General features: G+C 43.3%; 1 protein-coding gene across 4 annotated transcripts; it reads left to right on the top strand.

The window, feature by feature from the left end:
• The first annotated feature begins 10257 nt into the window (after positions 1 to 10257).
• On the top strand, positions 10258 to 18256 carry LOC109908281 (melanocyte protein PMEL). 4 transcript variants are annotated; one of them, XM_031794558.1, is made up of 11 exons: positions 10258 to 11311; positions 12521 to 12616; positions 12930 to 13076; positions 14684 to 14818; positions 14955 to 15116; positions 15231 to 15575; positions 15774 to 15983; positions 16125 to 16250; positions 17000 to 17205; positions 17396 to 17486; positions 17754 to 18254. In XM_031794558.1, exons 1-9 carry the CDS (start codon positions 11251 to 11253, stop codon positions 17152 to 17154), a joined length of 1437 nt encoding a protein of 478 aa, XP_031650418.1. In that variant the 5' UTR covers positions 10258 to 11250; the 3' UTR covers positions 17155 to 17205; positions 17396 to 17486; positions 17754 to 18254. The 4 variants fall into 4 exon arrangements, 3 of the variants coding, with proteins under 3 accessions (XP_031650418.1, XP_031650417.1, XP_031650419.1); XM_031794559.1 differs by lacking the exon at positions 10258 to 11311 and adding an exon at positions 16459 to 16543 and having other exon boundaries at positions 11328 to 12616; positions 17754 to 18256; XR_004203710.1 differs by adding an exon at positions 16459 to 16543 and having other exon boundaries at positions 10259 to 11311; positions 14684 to 15116; positions 15231 to 15983.
• The last annotated feature ends 2 nt before the right edge of the window (positions 18257 to 18258 follow it).

The raw sequence follows: 18258 nt of genomic DNA, 5'->3' as shown, positions 1-18258 counted from the left end.
AGTCGAGGATTGGTAGGATGGTCAGTTTTACAAGGGTATGTTTGGCAGCATGAGTGAAGGATGCTTTGTTGCGAAATAGGAAGCCAATTCTAGATTTAACTTTGGATTGGAGATGTTTGATATGGGTCTGGAAGGAGAGTTTACAGTCTAACCAGACACCTAAGTATTTGTAGTTGTCCACGTATTCTAAGTCAGAGCCGTCCAGAGTAGTGATGTTGGACAGGCGGGTAGGTGCAGGTAGCGATCGGCTGAAGAGCATGCATTTAGTTTTACTTGTATTTAAGAGCAATTGGAAGCCAGGGAAGGAGAGTTGTATGGCATTGAAGCTTGCCTGGAGGGTTGTTAACACAGTGTCCAAAGAAGGGCCGGAAGTATACAGAATGGTGTCGTCTGCGTAGAGGTGGATCAGGGACTCACCAGCAGCAAGAGCGACCTCATTGATGTATACAGAGAAGAGAGTCGGTCCAAGAATTGAACCCTGTGGCACCCCCATAGAGACTGCCAGAGGTCCGGACAGCAGACCCTCCGATTTGACACACTGAACTCTATCAGAGAAGTAGTTGGTGAACCAGGCGAGGCAATCATTTGAGAAACCAAGAGTGTCGAGTCTGCCGATGAGGATATGGTGATTGACAGAGTCGAAATCCTTGGCCAGATCAATGAATACGGCTGCACAGTAATGTTTCTTATCGATGGCGGTTAAGATATCGTTTAGGACCTTGAGCGTGGCTGAGGTGCACCCATGACCAGCTCTGAAACCAGATTGCATAGCAGAGAAGGTATGGTGAGATTCGAAATGGTCGGTAATCTGTTTGTTGACTTGGCTTTCGAAGACCTTAGAAAGGCACGGTAGGATAGATATAGGTCTGTAGCAGTTTGGGTCAAGAGTGTCCCCCCCTTTGAAGAGGGGGATGACTGCAGCTGCTTTCCAATCTTTGGGAATCTCAGACGACACGAAAGAGAGGTTAGTAATAGGGGTGGCAACAATTTCGGCAGATAATTTTAGAAAGAAAGGGTCCAGATTGTCTAGCCCGGCTGATTTGTAGGGGTCCAGATTTTGCAGCTCTTTCAGAACATCAGCTGAATGGATTTGGGAGAAGGAGAAATGGGGAAGGCTTGGGCGAGTTGCTGTTGGGGGTGCAGTGCTGTTGTCCGGGGTAGGAGTAGCCAGGTGGAAAGCATGGCCAGCCGTAGAAAAATGCTTATTGAAATTCTCAATTATGGTGGATTTATCAGTGGTGACAGTGTTTCCTATCTTCAGTGCAGTGGGCAGCTGGGAGGAGGTGTTCTTATTCTCCATGGACTTTACAGTGTCCCAGAACTTTTTTGAGTTAGTGTTGCAGGAAGCAAATTTCTGCTTGAAAAAGCTAGCCTTGGCTTTTCTAACTGCCTGTGTATAATGGTTTCTAGCTTCCCTGAACAGCTGCATATCACGGGGGCTGTTCGATGCTAATGCAGAACGCCATAGGATGTTTTTGTGTTGGTTAAGGGCAGTCAGGTCTGGGGAGAACCAAGGGCTATATCTGTTCCTGGTTCTAAATTTCTTGAATGGGGCATGTTTATTTAAGATGGTTAGGAAGGCATTTAAAAAAAATATCCAGGCATCCTCTACTGACGGGATGAGATCAATATCCTTCCAGGATACCCCGGCCAGGTCGATTAGAAAGGCCTGCTCGCAGAAGTGTTTCAGGGAGCGTTTTACAGTGATGAGTGGAGGTCGTTTGACCGCTGACCCATTACGGATGCAGGCAATGAGGCAGTGATCGCTGAGATCTTGGTTGAAGACAGCAGAGGTGTATTTAGAGGGGAAGTTGGTTAGGATGATATCTATGAGGGTGCCCGTGTTTAAGGCTTTGGGGAGGTACCTGGTAGGTTCATTGATAATTTGTGTGAGATTGAGGGCATCAAGTTTAGATTGTAGGATGGCTGGGGTGTTAAGCATGTTCCAGTTTAGGTCGCCTAGCAGCACGAACTCTGAAGATAGATGGGGGGCAATCAGTTCACATATGGTGTCCAGAGCACAGCTGAGGGCAGAGGGTGGTCTATAGCAGGCGGCAACGGTGAGAGACTTGTTTTTAGAGAGGTGGATTTTTAAAAGTAGAAGTTCAAATTGTTTGGGTACAGACCTGGATAGTAGGACAGAACTCTGCAGGCTATCTTTGCAGTAGATTGCAACACCGCCCCCTTTGGCAGTTCTATCTTGTCTGAAAATGTTGTAGTTTGGAATTAAAATGTCAGAATTTTTGGTGGTCTTCCTAAGCCAGGATTCAGACACAGCTAGAACATCCGGGTTGGCAGAGTGTGCTAAAGCAGTGAATAGAACAAACTTAGGGAGGAGGCTTCTAATGTTAACATGCATGAAACCAAGGCTATTACGGTTACAGAAGTCGTCAAAAGAGAGCGCCTGGGGAATAGGAGTGGAGCTAGGCACTGCAGGGCCTGGATTCACCTCTACATCGCCAGAGGAACATAGGAGGAGTAGAATAAGGGTACGGCTAAAAGCTATGAGAATTGGTCGTCTAGAATGTCTGGAACAAAGGGTAAAAGGAGGTTTCTGGGGGCGATAAAATAGCATCAAGGTATAATGTACAGACAAATGTATGGTAGGATGTGAATATAGTGGAGGTAAACCTAGGTATTGAGTGATGAAGAGAGAGATATTGTCTCTAGAAACATCGTTGAAACCAGGAGATGTCATTGCATGTGTGGGTGGTGGAACTAATAGGTTGGATAAGGTATAGTGAGCAGGACTAGAGGCTCTACAGTGAAATAAGCCAATAAACACTAACCAGAACAGCAATGGACAAGACATATTGACATTAAGGAGAGGCATGCTTAGTCGAGTGATCAAAAGGGTCCGGTGAGTGGAGAGGTTGGTTGGTGATTTAGACAGCTAGCCAGGGCATCGGTAGCAAGCTAGCATAGGATGGAGGTCTGTTGTTAGCCACCTCTTGCGTTCCGTCAGTAGATTAGTGGGGTTCCGTGTGGTAGAGGGGATTAATCCAAATCACACAACAACAACAAAAATAAAAACAATAGATATAGTTATAGAGGCCCAAGAAGAAAACATAATAATAATAATAAAAAATAAAAAAATTGTCAGATTGTCTATTCAGATAGCTGTCTTACCGGCTGCTAACGGTTAGCAGGCCGCAGATGGGCGTTCAGGTAACGTCGCGACGGAGGAGCCAGCCGAATAACTCCTTCGGGTAGATAACGTCGGCAGTCCAGTTGTGAAGGCCCTGTGGGGCTCCGCGAAGGCAGTAAAACGGGTCCGGATAGGTGACTGCAGCCCAGGTGTGATAATACTGAATAGCCTCATTGGAATAGAGCTGCAACTATTTGAGTGTAAATCTCAGAATCATTAGGACTACTTTGGGACATTTTGAGTCCAGATTGGCCTAAATGCAATGGGTCAGGTGGTATTTTAAGATGGCTATTCACTTATTAGCACGGTTTTCACGTGACACTGTAATCACCAATGATTTATATATAGGCTACACTAGATGACCAATAAGACATCCCTCACCATTGTAAAAAATATTTTGGATGCAATAGAAATTAATTTATTAATGACTACATTTGTTTATGACACGTTTATCATATTACAGACACCTTAACCTTAATGCATACTTTTAAATTATATTATGTGAGCTAAACATACAAAACAATTTTTTCCCTGAAGTATAATTTTTTTGAGAGATTACTGAAATCTATGTCCCCACTACAGAATACTTAAATACATGTAATTATGTTGTTGAAACATTTAATTGAAATACTGTAGAATTCCATTCATTCCTATAGAGGAATGCTTCTACTGGGGAGTGCCAATATGGCCGACCGGTGTTTTCAACGCCTCTCAATAGCCAATACATAGCATAGCCAATAAATAACATTACCAATCCAGGGTGTATATACATCACTGCTAATTACCCAATTTTAATAAAAGCTAGTAACATTCTCAACACTCCAGCAGTTTCACTAGACTTCTTACAGTACCCTATAAGAAGTACATCTACTGTACATAACATAGTAGATATTTAGTGGCGATTTTAGCATGTAAATCTTGGTGGGGCAAACTCCCCAATTGTTTTGTTGTTGATGCATGCATGCAAAGCTAAACAACACATAAATTGAACTATAACAGTGAAAAAAGGTACCCACAAAAGGTACCCACAAGCTGTTAGGACCTGCATAAAGCTGTCCCAACAGCAGAGCCTTCTTTTCACTACCATGGCGTTAATCCTTACCACCACAACACCTGACTATCAGCGGGGCAGAGAAACAGTTCATTCAGCCTCATTCAAAAAACATAGCAGATATCAAATCAAACTTTATTTGTCACATTCAGTGAATACATGGCTGACTTGCTTAAACAAATGTGGTTTCTACTGACAATTGAGATGCACAAAATATGGCATAAGGGACCGATGAGCAGATAAGAGGCAATCCGTAATTTTGAGAAGACAGTAATGAGCAATTTAAGGTGGACGTAGTCAATATAACTATTTGGTCAGCATTTTTTAAATGTACAGCAACAGAATTCAAAACATAGGCTGTTCTTACTATATTCTCCCTGTACACCAAGTCAGAATCGTAGGGTAAATAATGGGGGCATATAAGCAGTCAATGAAAGCTCTTACAATATTCGATGATGACATTTCTCTAAAACAGGCTTTAAGCTACGGTTGAAGTCGGAAGTTTACATACACCTTAGCCAAATACATTTAAACTCAGTTTTTCATATTTCCTGACATTTAATCCAAGTAATAAATTCCCTGTTTTAGGTCAGTTAGGATCACCACTTTATTTTAAGAATGTGAAATGTCAGAATACTAGTAGAGAGAATTATTGATTTCAGATTTGATTTCTTTCATCACATTCCAAGTGGGTCAGAAGTTGACATACACTCAATTAGTATTTGGTAGCATTGCCTTTAAATTATTTAACTTGGGTCAAACATTTCGGGTAGCCTTCCACAAGCTTCCCACAATAAATTGGATGAACTTTGGCCCGTTAATCCTGACAGAGCTGGTATAACTGAGTCAGGTTTGTATGCCTCCTTGCTCACACACTCCTTTTCAGTTCTGCCCACAAATTCTCCATAGGATTGAGATCAGGGCTTTGTGATGGCCACTCCAATACCTTGACTTTGTTGTCCTTAAGCCATTTTGCCACAACTTTGGAAGTATGCTCGGGGTCATTGTCCATTTGGAAGACCCATTTGTGACCAAGCTTTAACTACCAGACTGAGGTCTTGAGATGTTGCTTCAATATATCCACATAATTGTTCTACCTCATGAAGCCATCTATTTCCCTCTTGCAGCAAAGCATCCCCACAACATGATGCTGGAACCCCCATGCTTCACAGTTGGGATGGTGTTCTTCGGCTAGCAAGTCTCCCCCTTTTTCCTCCAAACATAACGATGGTCATTATGGCCAAACAGTTATATTTTTGTTCCATCAGACCAGAGGATATTTCTACAAAATGTACGATTTTTGTCCCCATGTGCAGTTGCAAACCGTAGTCTGGCTTTTTTCATGGCGTTTTTTTGAGCAGTGGCTTTTTCCTTGCCAAGTGGCCATTCAGGTTATGTCGATATAGGACTTGTTTTACTGTGAATATAGATACTTTTGTTTCTGTTTCCTCAATCATCTTCACAAGGTCCTTTGCTGTTGTTCTGGGATTTATTTGCACTTTTAACCCCAAAGGTCGTTCATCTCTAGGAGACAGAACGCGTCTCCTTCCTGAGCGGTATGACGGCTGCTTGGTCCCATGGTGTTTATACTTGCGTACTATTGTTTGCACAGATGAACGTGGTACCTTCAGACGTTTGGAAATTGCTCCCAAGGATTAACCAGACTTGTGGAGGTCTACCATTTTCTTTTCTTGGCTGCTTTCTTTGGATTTTCCCATGATGTCAAGCAAAGAGGCACTGAGTTTGAAGGTAGGCCTTGAAATACATCAACAGGTACACCTCCAATTGACTCAAATGATGTCAATTAGCCTATCAGAAACTTCTAAAGTCATGACATAATTTTCTGTAATTTTCCAAGCTGTTTAAAGGCACAGTCAAGTGTATGTTAACTTCTGACCCATTGGAATTGTGATACAGTGAATTATAAGTGAAATAATTTGTCTGTAAACAATTGTTGGAAAAATTACTTGTGTCATGCATGAAGTAGATATCCTCACTGACTTGCCAAAACTATAGTTTGTTAACAAGAAATGTGTGTAGTGGTTGAAAAACTAGTTTTAATGACTCCAACCTAAGTGTTTGTAAACTTACGACATCAACTGTACATGTGCACCATGGCAAAGTTATGAAGGGGAAAGGGACCAAATTATTATGGTGAGGCACATGGGCAACTAACAGCTTACTACACAACATACACTTAGTATTACTTTCTTAGCTACAGTACACTTTCTTAGTTACAGACCTCACCCATTATAACTAGCATTTCCAGAGATACAACCTCTCTTATCATCCCTCAGTGCCTGGGCTTACCTCCGCTGTACCCGCACCCCACCATACCCCTGTCTGCACATTCTGCCCTGAATCTATTCTACCACGCTCAGAAATCTGCTCCTTTTATTCTTTGTCCCCACACTCTATGTGACCTGTTTTGATAGCCTTTAGCCATACCACCATCCTACTCCTCTGTTCCTTGGGTGATGTGGAGGTAAACCCAGGCCCTGCGTGTCCCCAGGCACCCTCATTTGTTGACTTCTGTGATCGAAAAAGCCTTGGTTTCATGCATGTTAACATCAGAAGCCTCCTCTCTAAGTTTGTTTTACTCACTGCTTTAGCACACTCCGCCAACCCTGATGTCCTTGCTGTGTCTGAATCCTGGCTTTACGAAAGCCACCAAAAATTCGGAGTTTTCCATACCCAACTACCACATTTTCCGTCAAGATAGAACTGCCAAAGGGGGAGGAGTTGCAATCTACTGCAGAGATAGCCTGCAAAGTACTGTCATACTTTCCAGGTCTATACTCAAACAGTTCGAACTTCTAATTTTAAAAATGAATCTCTCCAGAAATAAGTCTCTCACTGTTGCCGCCTGCTATCGACCCTCCTCCGCTCCCAGCTGTGCCCTGGACACCATTTGTGAATTGACATCTAGACATCTAGCTTCAGAGTTCGTTCTGCTAGGTGACCTAAACTGGGATATGCTTAACACCCCAGCAGTCCTACAATCTAAGCTAGATGCCCTCAATCTCACACAAATCATCAAGGAACCCACCATGTACAACCCTAAATCCGTAAACATGGGCACCCTCATAGACATTATCCTGACCAACTTGCCCTCCAAATACACCTCTGCTGTTTTCAATCAGGATCTCAGCGATCACTGCCTCATTGCCTGTATCCACTATGGGTCCGCGGTCAAACGACCACCCCTCATCACTGTCAAACGCTCCCTAAAACACTTCTGCGAGCAGGCCTTTCTATTTGACCTGGCCCGGGTATCCTGGAAAGATATTGATCTCATCCCGTCAGTCGAGGATGCCTGGTCATTCTTTAAAAGTAATTTCCTCACCATCTTAGATAAGCAGGCCCGTTCAAAAATATATATGCAGAACTAAGAACAGATATAGCCCTTGGTTCACTCCAGACCTGACTGCCCTTGACCAGCACAAAAACATCCTGTGGCAGACTGCAATAGCATCGAATAGTCCCCGCGATATGCAACTGTTCAGGGAAGTCAGGAACCAATACACGCAGTCAGTCAGCAGAGGCTGGCTTTTTCAAGCAGAAATTTGCATCCTGTAGCTCTAACTCCAAAAGGTTTGGGACACTGTAAAGTCCATGGAGAACAAGAGCACCTCCTCCCAGCTGCCTACTGCACTGAGGCTAGGTAACACGGTCCCCACCGATAAATCCATGATAAATCCATGCCTTCCTCTTGGCAACTCCAACCCCGGCCAACAGCCCCCCCCCCCCGCAGCTACTCGCCTAAGCCTCCCCAGCTTCTCCTTCACCCAAATCCAGATAGCAGCTGTTCTGAAAGAGCTGCAAAACCTGGCCCAGTACAAATCAGCTGGGCTAGACAATCTGGATCCTCTCTTTCTAAAACTATCCGCCGCCTTTGTTGCAACCCCTATTACCAGCCTGTTCAACCTCTCTTTCATATCGTCCGAGATCCCTAAAGATTGGAAATTTGCCGCGCTCATCCCCCTCTTCGAAGGAGGTGACATCCTAGATCCAAACTGTTACAGACCTATATCCATCCTGCCCTGCCTATCTAAAGTCTTTGAAAGCCAAGTTAATAAACAGATCACTGACCATTTCGAATCCCACCGTACATTCTCCGCTGTGCAATCGGGTTCCGAGTCAGTCATGGGTGCACCTCAGCCACGCTCAAGGTACTGAGTCAAGGTACTGAGTCTATGCTAGGTAAAGCTCTGCCTTGTCTCAGTTCACTGGTCACGATAACAACACCCAAATCGCTGAAGTTGGAGACTTTTATTTCCCTCACCAACTTTAAACATCAGCTATCTGAGCAGCTAACCAATCGCTGAAGCTGTACATAGTCCATCTGTAAATAGCCCACCCAATCTACCAACCTCATCCCCATACTGTTTTTATTTACTTTTCTGCTCTTTTGCACACCAGTATCTCTACTTGCACATCATCATCTGCTCATTTATCACTCCAGTGTTAATCTGCTAAATTGTAATTATTTGCTCCTATGGCCTATTTATTGCCTACCTCCTCATGCCTTTTGCACACACTGTATATAGACTTTCTTTATTTCTACTGTGTCATTGACTTGTTTATTGTGTTATTGGCTTGTTTATTGTTTATTCCATGTGTAACTCTGTGTTTTTGTCTATGTAACACTGCTTTGCTTTATCTTGGCCAGGTCGCAGTTGTAAATGAGAACTTGTTCTCAACTAGACTACCTGGTTAAATAAAGGTGAAATCAAATGAAAATAAATATCTCCCTGGTATTTTACATAATTTATGCACCAGTATACAATACATTTTTGGACTCACCGTTGTGCTGTGCTCACTTGAACAGGAAGGTGGCGCGGCGGTCCTTGCTGCCAAATTTTGTCATGAAACTTTGTCATCAAAGTCTGGCATTCTGTGGATGTATGGTGCTTTCAAGACAACTGAGAATTCAGAAAAAAACAATGTTTAATCATGACCTCAGGTCGGACCACTAGAAAGAGGTCTGAGTTCCTGACTTGGAATTTCGAATTGGATGACCGCTCAAAACGTATTTTCCTAGTTGGAGCTTGTTCTTTTCCGAGTTCCCAGTTGTCTTGAACTCACTGAAATATGAGATTTCCCAGTTCTGAGTTTCCAGTTGTTTTGAACTCAGCAGAGGTCACACCAATATATTCAACCTTTTCTGGCCCATGGAGTTGCGTGTGAATGTTTATCCTTTTAAGCTTGGAAAAGGAGGCCACACACCCTCTCCACCGAATAGCAAGGGAAGCAAAATAATGCTTGCTTTGCAACTCTTGCAGTTAGCCACTGATTCCTTCCAAACCGCTCATGTTGAATTTGTGATTTCCAACTTGTTGTGTAATGTCCAATGGCGTCGTCTTGGATTTTGTTGTCTTGGATTTTATCCCATGCTGTGTCACAGTGTCCGTGACCGGGAACCCCATGGGACGGCGCACAATTGGCTCTGCGTGGTTAGGGAAGGGTTTGGCCGGGAAGATTTCCTTGTCTCATTGTGTTCTAGCGACTCCTTCTGGCGGGCCGGGGGCCTGCAAGCTAACTTCGGTCAGATCTTCGTGGGCTATACTCGGCCTTATCTCAGGATAGTAAGTTGGTGGTTGAAGATATCCCTCTAGTGGTGTGGGGGCTGTGCTTTGGCAAAGTGGGTGGGGTTATATATGTTTTGCCATGTTTTAAACTCTAAGTCTATGGTTGCCTAGAGTGGTTCTCAATCAGAGGCAGGTGTTTTTAGTTGTCTCTGATTGGGAACCATATTTAGGCAGCCATATTTTTTGAGTATTTTGTGGGTGGTTGTCTCCTGTGTCAGTGTTTGTGCCACACGGGACTGTTTTCGGGTTTTTTGTATTCTGTATAGTTTCTCTGATTAAAGAACCATGAACACTTACCACGCCGCATATTGGTCCTCCGATCCTTCTCGCCTCTCCTCTTCGGAAGAAGAGGAGGAAATCCCTTACAAAGGGCTCTATAAATACATCTGATTGAAGATCTTAACTACCAATTGGATTTCACAAAATTGGGGAGAATAAAGGGGGTAAAATAAAAAAAATATATAACATGATTTGACATAATTTTTTCTGTGGCCAATGACCTTGAGCCTTCTTGGATTGGCACGTCTAATGTAAATCTATGGCAGCACCCAAGGGATTTTGAACTTTCTAGCGGTCCCTGTATATTTTGCGGTGACGTAGTGTCCCCAAGAGTGCCAGAACACTGAGCCAATCACGGTGCAACTAGAGAACATTACCAAACCCTACGCTCTGTACTTCCCCCTGTATGCCCCACCACCACAGAAAGCACTGAGCTGGGCTGAAACACCTGCATTTTGGAGCTTCCTTACTCAAGAAAGCAAGAAAGAGGCCATGTTTGTATGCAGCTTTATTAGCTCAATGCCTTGGGAAGGTAGACCGCTGATTTCACAAGTTGTTGCACCCATCCATAATCAGATTAATAAATTCAGTATGAATCTAAGTTCACTCATGAAGATGTGTAGGTAATAGTGAGTTTATAAGGCTACAGTATGGAAACAAACTAAGATAAAGAAGACAGAAATAGACAGAAGTCCCAAGACTCTGCACAGCCTAATGGGAAATAATCAGGTGTGTTCTCTTCTATTCATGTCTTACTTTTAACTGGATTGGTGGACGTCACTCCCCAAATAATATCACTCCCTGTGTCACCAGACAAGTTCAACTTCTTTCTTACACTCAGGTATCTTCTGATATCTTGTACACATGGTCTACAAAGGTCAACCTAAAATGTGCATGTAAAATACATTTGAATCTCCATTTAATTATGTGCCTTTACATAAGTGAGCCCTCCTTTACTGTTCTAGGAAAACCAGATAGGTCACAAATGCCTTTGGGGAGGTGGGATCACAGGTTTCAGTGGGGTAGGAGGGGTCTAGTACTACTGCTGTTATGTCAGAGATTAGAGCATTTATAAAGCCAGTAATCACAATGCTTTTGTGAGTTTGTTCCGACCTGCAGTGCAGGAGAAGAAAAGGGATGTTTCATATTTAAGGTGGAAAGGAAGAGTGCACACTTAGGACATGAGGAGAGGGACAGCTCTTGCAGTGTTGGTGCTGGCACTTTTTTCATCTGCTACAGCAAGTAAGTACAGCCACTCTGGATATCATTATGTATACCAGATAATCCAGGCATATCTACATTTATGTTTTCAAGAAAGTCTTTTTTAAATTTACAAAAGGGATTTATTCCTCATTTAAGGCTGTCGCTCACCAGGATCACCGGGGGGGGGGCCTTAAAGATAAAAATGGTCCAGTGAGAGGGCCTCAAGGGAAAAAAATGGTTCGGTGAGGGTGCCTCAAGGAATTTCTAACACACCTGCCCATTTTTTTCCCCTTGAGGTCCCCTACCGAACCATTTTTTCCCCTTGAGGTCCCCTCACCAAACCATTTTTTTCCCTTGATGCCCCCATTATTATCCAGATAATGATCATATTGCACAAAAAAATTATCAAGTTAGACATGCCCACTGGGCTAAAAATGGACCAGCACATCTGGCATTTCAGGCAACACTTGTTTTATTCAAACCTTTCAGTCTATTGAGGAACACTGCATTTGGTCTTGTCTTAGATGCTTTATGAAAGAGGCTCCACAGTGCAACACTATGTGCCCTTTGCATGACCAAGGGTCAGTTTCCCAGACACAGATTAAGCCTAGTCCTGGACAAAAACCCTTTCAATGGAGATTGTCTGTTTTGATAGCCAAATGCTTTTCAAACATTGCACAAATCTGAATTAAACCTGTTGACATCCTTGATTTTATGGGGAAGCATCATTGCAGTCATTGGGCATCTAGGAAGATCCAATGCAGTAATGCATGCTATCTTCAACATAGGTCAAGTAGCATGAGCTTTAAATGAATTGTTTAAAAAATCATTTGTGTCATTTGTGTCATTTGTCCCCAATCAGCAGTTTACATTAATTCCAAACAATATAGAAAGTATCTGTCAGCGGCTGTTAATTCTTAATTTAACAGTAAACTTGTACCGTTGGTGGGATCATTGCACAATACAGTAGCCTATTGTAACAATCATACTCTTGATAAGCACCTTGTGGTCTCCTCCAATTGGGATATCCATATTGTGATTTTGGCTAGGGTGCCATTTGTGGATGACCAGCGTTCAATCCCAATTCAGGATTAAAAATAAAACATACTACTACTGCATATGAAAATAATCAGTGTTTATCAGTGCCCTCCTTTATGGTTGCAACTGAAAGTGTGGTCAGCTCCTTCCTTTTCAACTCTAATGAATGCATGCTCTGCTTTATATGTCATTTCTATGATTATATTCCAGAGCCCAAAAGTCGCTTCACACGATATCCATCATGGAATATGAAAATGGATCCAGTCTGGAAAGATGAAGATCCTCGGTACAAAGACTCTTGGAAAGGTATGCACAGTTATCCTCTGTCTCAACACAATGTGTGTACACTGATGGTGACAGAGATATCTCTGTGAAATTTGTGGACATTTGTGGATTACCTCTGCTGCTCATACAGTAAAGGGGTATAAAGGCCCAATGCAGTCCAAAATTAGATTTTCCTGTGTTTTATATATGTTTCCACACTATGAGGTTGGAATAACACTGAAATGTGTGGACATTTTTGGATGACCTCTGCTCACTTTATGTAAAGTAAGTCAAGTATCTCTGTGAAATAGTATATTAATGATATTGACTTCAAAGTGTACATTCTTCCCAACAGGTGGCAAGGTGAAGTTCATTGTGGGTAATGATGCACCGACCCTGACTGGAGCCAATGTGACCTTTACCATCGAGCTGCAGTTCCCACACAACCAGAAGGTCACGCCCGATGGAGAGGTGGTGTGGGCTGAGAACTGCACCGTCAATGGTATGTCCTCCTCCAGGACTGACTGGGTTTTGGTAACCTCATCCCATGTCTGATGAACAAGATCAGGGTTCTGGTAACCTCATTCCCAAGCATTTGGCCATATGAGGGTCTTTGTCACTTATACAGTAATCTTGGCAATCGGAACCAAATATTGCACGAATGCTGGTTTCTAGCCAGCTATTGTTAATTAAGTCTGTCACGAGAGAGACTACAGTATTTGTATTGGGGGTTTTTTCTTCCATTTGGAGCCTACAGTGCCATGTTGCTGTCTGCAAACATTACATTTTGAGGTTAAATACTATGTTCTCTTTTTCTACATACACTACATCACCAAAAGTATGTGGACACCTGCTAGTCATACATCATATTACAAAATCATGGCATTAATATGGAGTTGTTCCCCCCTTTGCTGCTGTAACAGCCTCCACTCTTCTGGGAAGGCTTTCCACTAGATGTTGGAACATTGCTGCGGGCACTTGCTTCCATTCAGCCAGAAGAGCATTAGTGAGGTCGGTCACTGATGTTGGGCGATTAGGCCTGGCTCACAGTCGGCATTGCAATTCATCCCAAAGGTGTTCGATGGGGTTGAGGTCAGGCCTCTGTGCAGGCCAGTCAAGTTCTTCCACACCGATCTCGACAAACCATTTCTGTATGGACCTCGCTTTGTGCACGGGCGCATTGTTTTGCTGAAACAGGAAAGGCCCTTCCCCAAACTGTTCCCACAAAGTTGGAAGCACAATATTGTCTAGAATGCCATTGTATGCTGTAACGTTAGGATTTCCCTTTACTTGAACTAAGGGGGCTAGCTCGAACCATGAAAAACAGCTCCAGACCATTACTCCTCCTACATCAAACTCTACAATTGGCACTGTGCATTCGGGCAGGTAGCGTTCTCCTGGTATCCGCCAACACCAGATTTGTCAGTTGGACTGCCAGATGGTGAAGCATGATTCATCACTCCAGAGAACTTGTTTCAACTGCTTCAGAGTTCAATGGTGGCGAGCTTTACGCTTGACATTGCGCATGGTGATCTTAAGCTTGTGTGTGCGGCTGCTTGGCCATGGAAACCCATTTCATGAAGCTCCAGACAAATGACTATTGTGCTGACGTTGCTTCTAGAGGCAGTTTGGAACTCGGTATTGAGAATTGCAACCGAGGACAGACAAATTTTACTTGCTATTTGCTTCAGCACTCTGCGGTCCTGTCCTGTGAGCTTGTGTGGCGTACCACTTCGCGGGCTAAGCCATTGATTCTCCTAGACGTTTCCACTTCACAATAACAGCACTAACAGTTGACCGGGGCAGATCTAGCAGGGCAGACATTTGACGAACTGACTTGTTGGAAAGGTGGCATCCTATGACTGTGCCATGTTGAAAGTCACAAAGCTCTTCAGGACAGGCCATTCTACTGCCAATGTTTGTCTATGGAAATTGTGTGGATGTATGCTCGATTTTATACACCTGTCAGCAACGGGTGTGGCTGAAATAGCCGAATACACTAATTTGAAGGAGTGTCCACATACTTTTGTATATATAGTGTAATTCATAATACATACTCCTCTGTCTTAAGACAAAGCAGAAACCAACACTCGCCCTGTTTTCCTCCAGGAACAAATTTCCATCAGTCTGAGCCAGTGTATCCTGCACAAAACATGGACTGGAATGATGTCTTTCCTGACGGAACACCCTTCAAGAAGGGTGGTGACAAGCCCCCTGCATATGTGTTTGTATGGAAGACATGGGGTAAAGTGCAGCTGCGACCACTCTCACCTATTAGGGCCTACATAATTCATGTTTTACTTAATGTCTGCCAAAGATGTTATAAACCTGTAATAACACTGTTATAAACATGTAATAAGCCATTTTCTTTGCTTTACAGGTCAGTACTGGCAGGTGTCTGATGGCCCATCCTCCTCCCTCACCATTGGGACAGACAATGTCCCTCTGGGTTCCTACATCGTGGACATTGTAATCTACCACTACCGCAGCCATGAGAAGTTCATCCCTCTGGGATACGCCTCAACACAGTTCTCCATCACTGGTTAGTGTCATAAATGGATGAATGAATGGACAAATTAATGGATGAATATATGAGCAGCTGACTTGAAAAATAAGATGCGTGTCTGAGGGTTTTTCTCCATCTCTATATCTTTAGATCAAATCCCCTTCGCAGTCTCGATGACCCAAGTGAACGACATCAACGAGGCAGACCTGAGCTTCGTCCAGAACAGAGCCATAGCCTTCACCATCAGCCTCCACGACCCCAGCGAGTACCTGAGTGACACCGACATCACCTACAACTGGGACTTTGGTGACAGCAGCGGGGCGCTCATCTCCAGAGAGCTGACTGTCACCCACACCTATATAGTGGCTGGTGGCTTCAAGCCCCAGGTGGTCGTACAGGCCGTTATCCCTGATAAAGCATGTGCCACACCAGCTGGTGTCAACCCCACTGGTAATGATGTCACCATCGGGCCTGCAAACCCAGCCGGCACAACAGGTCATTCTCATCTTGAAGCGCTTTAGTCCAGAAGTGAATTTCTAAAGTCTTAACTTGGATTCTTTGCATCCTTAGTGTCTTCAAGAAGAGAGGATGCGGGGAATCATGGAAAATACTTTTGAGATTCACTCAATATGTAGGCTATGCCAGGATTGACCAAGAAAATAGAACATGTAGTAGTCCTGTTTCTACCTCCAGTGAGAGCTCCTGCTGCTGATGCGTCAGCTGCTCCAGTGATGGTGACCACACAGGAAGCTACAATAAATGTAGGCCCATCAGCTCCCGCTGAGACTGACACAGAGGACATGACTGAGGAGGGAGCCTCCACCGCTCGGGACACGAAGATACCTTCTCAAGTTAATCCTGACACTCCAACTGTCCCTGCTGCTGAGGAATTAGAGCCAGCAGGTACTGTATGTTACATATATGTCACGTAACATATTCATTTTAACTGATTAATTAAGCAAATTAACTGTTCATCTAATGTGCTTTAGATTGTTGGATTTTCAATTTAGTAACTGGAATCCATTGTTGTTTCTCATGATACAGGACAGACTGCTACAGGCCAAGCTCCCGTGGGGATAGTTGTTAAGCGTGAAGCCAATGACAAACCCAAGGATGATGACTGTGTGATCTATCGCTATGGGTCCTTCTGCACTGGCATTGACATCGTTGGTAAGTCCACTGTCTCTAAATAAATCAAATCAAATTTTATTTGTCACATTTGCCAAATACAACAGACCTTACAGTGAAATGCTTACTTACAAGCCCTTAACCAACAATGCAGTTTTAAGAAAATACCTTAAAAAAGCAAGAGATAAGAATAAGAAATAATTAAAGAGTAACATGTAACATGTAAATCTCCATCCTATTCCTTCTCCAGACCCAATTAAGGGAGTCTGTCTCAGACAATCACACCATTTATTATTTCCCTAAGCAGAATCATGATCCACAGACAAATCCACTAGGTATGTAGACCTATATTCCACCACTTAGGCACTAGGATCAGTTTCATTGCCCCAGATCACAGGATGCTGCTGAGGGGAGGATGGCTCATAATAATGGCTGGATTGGAGTAAATGGAATAGTATTAAACACATGGAAACCTTGTGCTTAATGTGTTTTATACCTTTCGATTCACTCCGTTCCAGTCATTACTATGAGCCCGTCCTCCATGTTTCAATTGAGACCAGCCGCCTCTGCCTCAGATTAATCCTAATCCTGGATTTAAAATCATTCTTGCATTTTAGTCCAGGATTAGTCTGGGTCAGGGAATTCAGATTCAGAAAACTGTATTGTCCTCAGAGAGGCAATTTGTCTTGCAGCAGTCATAAAACATATCACATCTAAAAATAAATAGCAAAGGAATCCGGTCCTTAGAGTTTCAACAAGTGTTTCTGACCCTGTGTCTGTTCTCCACCCAGCCTTCCCACAGAGGTGTGCACGGTGGTGTCCGATGCAGACTGTTTTATGCCCATCCACACCATGTGTAACACAGTGGCCCCCTCTAATGAGTGCCAGCTGGTACTGCGTCACTTTTTCAATGACTCCGGCATCTTCTGTATCAACGTGTCCATGACCAACGATGTCAGTCTGGCAGTCACCAGCGCCAAATATAGCGTGACCGTGGGTATGTACCGTAAGATGTCTGCTCTGCACATCTGCCTCGCCACGTCTTGAATCTGGGTCCCTGGGACAATCAGTCCAACACCTTCAGTCCAACACCTATTGTTATTGGAAATAATATAATTCATATATTGTAATATGATGTTATATTAAGTTGTTTTACATAAATTGTTGTCTGGGTTTTTTGGTGACAGGTTCCAGTCTGTCCTCAGCTGGCACTGTAGCCATGGCAATGATGGTCCTGATCGTTGCCCTGGTCACAGGAACCATGGTCTACACTTACAAGTGAGTCACAAATCAGCATTGGTCTACTCTAGTCACAGCTCTCTGAAGAGTTCCATATCACCACAAGGTATAACCTTTTCAGCTTGCTTGAGACATTACCCCTATGGTGTCTACACTGTATGCAGCATATTGTACAATTGATAACACTTTTCTCATTACCTTTTCATCCTTTATTTTACCAGATGAGTCACATTGAGATTGACATATTTGTGTAAGTGAGCCTTGGAAAAAATGAATGTAATTAATAATTTTCCTTTTGTTCCACAGACGATTCAAAGCCTACCTTCCTCTGAAGGAGGAGTCTGTGGTTGGCTCCACCTCCCAGAGCTCTGAGAGCAGTCCTGGTTGGAGCTCTGGGCCTCTACTGTTCTGGAACCTTCTGAGTCGATTGGACCTTATAGAGAACAGCCCACTGCTCGATGACAGGCTGGTGTGAATGGAAAACAACCCATTCAACTGCCAAATACACAACAGCATAGAAACATCTGTCATCTGAAATGTTTAGCTTTTTCTTTAATCGATTTTTTATACATTTATTTTTTAACTGAAAGTTCATTAATGGATATAATTTCGCTTATTACCATCAAACTTAAATGTGCATCCTCAAATGTTTATACTGGAAGTTTTATCAGTGAATAGTATTGTAAACTACTGTGAAGTCAGACATTTATATGTATTTTGGCAGTCACCCCCCCCCCCCCCCCCCCCCAAAACTGCACTAATGTCTTTATTTTTGTCAAGATAAGGTGGTGAATAAAGTCCAAGAGCACAA

Source organism: Oncorhynchus kisutch, linkage group LG17 (genome assembly GCF_002021735.2).
Source record: "Oncorhynchus kisutch isolate 150728-3 linkage group LG17, Okis_V2, whole genome shotgun sequence".
Taxonomy (NCBI): Eukaryota; Metazoa; Chordata; class Actinopteri; order Salmoniformes; family Salmonidae; genus Oncorhynchus; species Oncorhynchus kisutch.
This window is presented reverse-complemented; position numbering and strand designations above follow the sequence as displayed.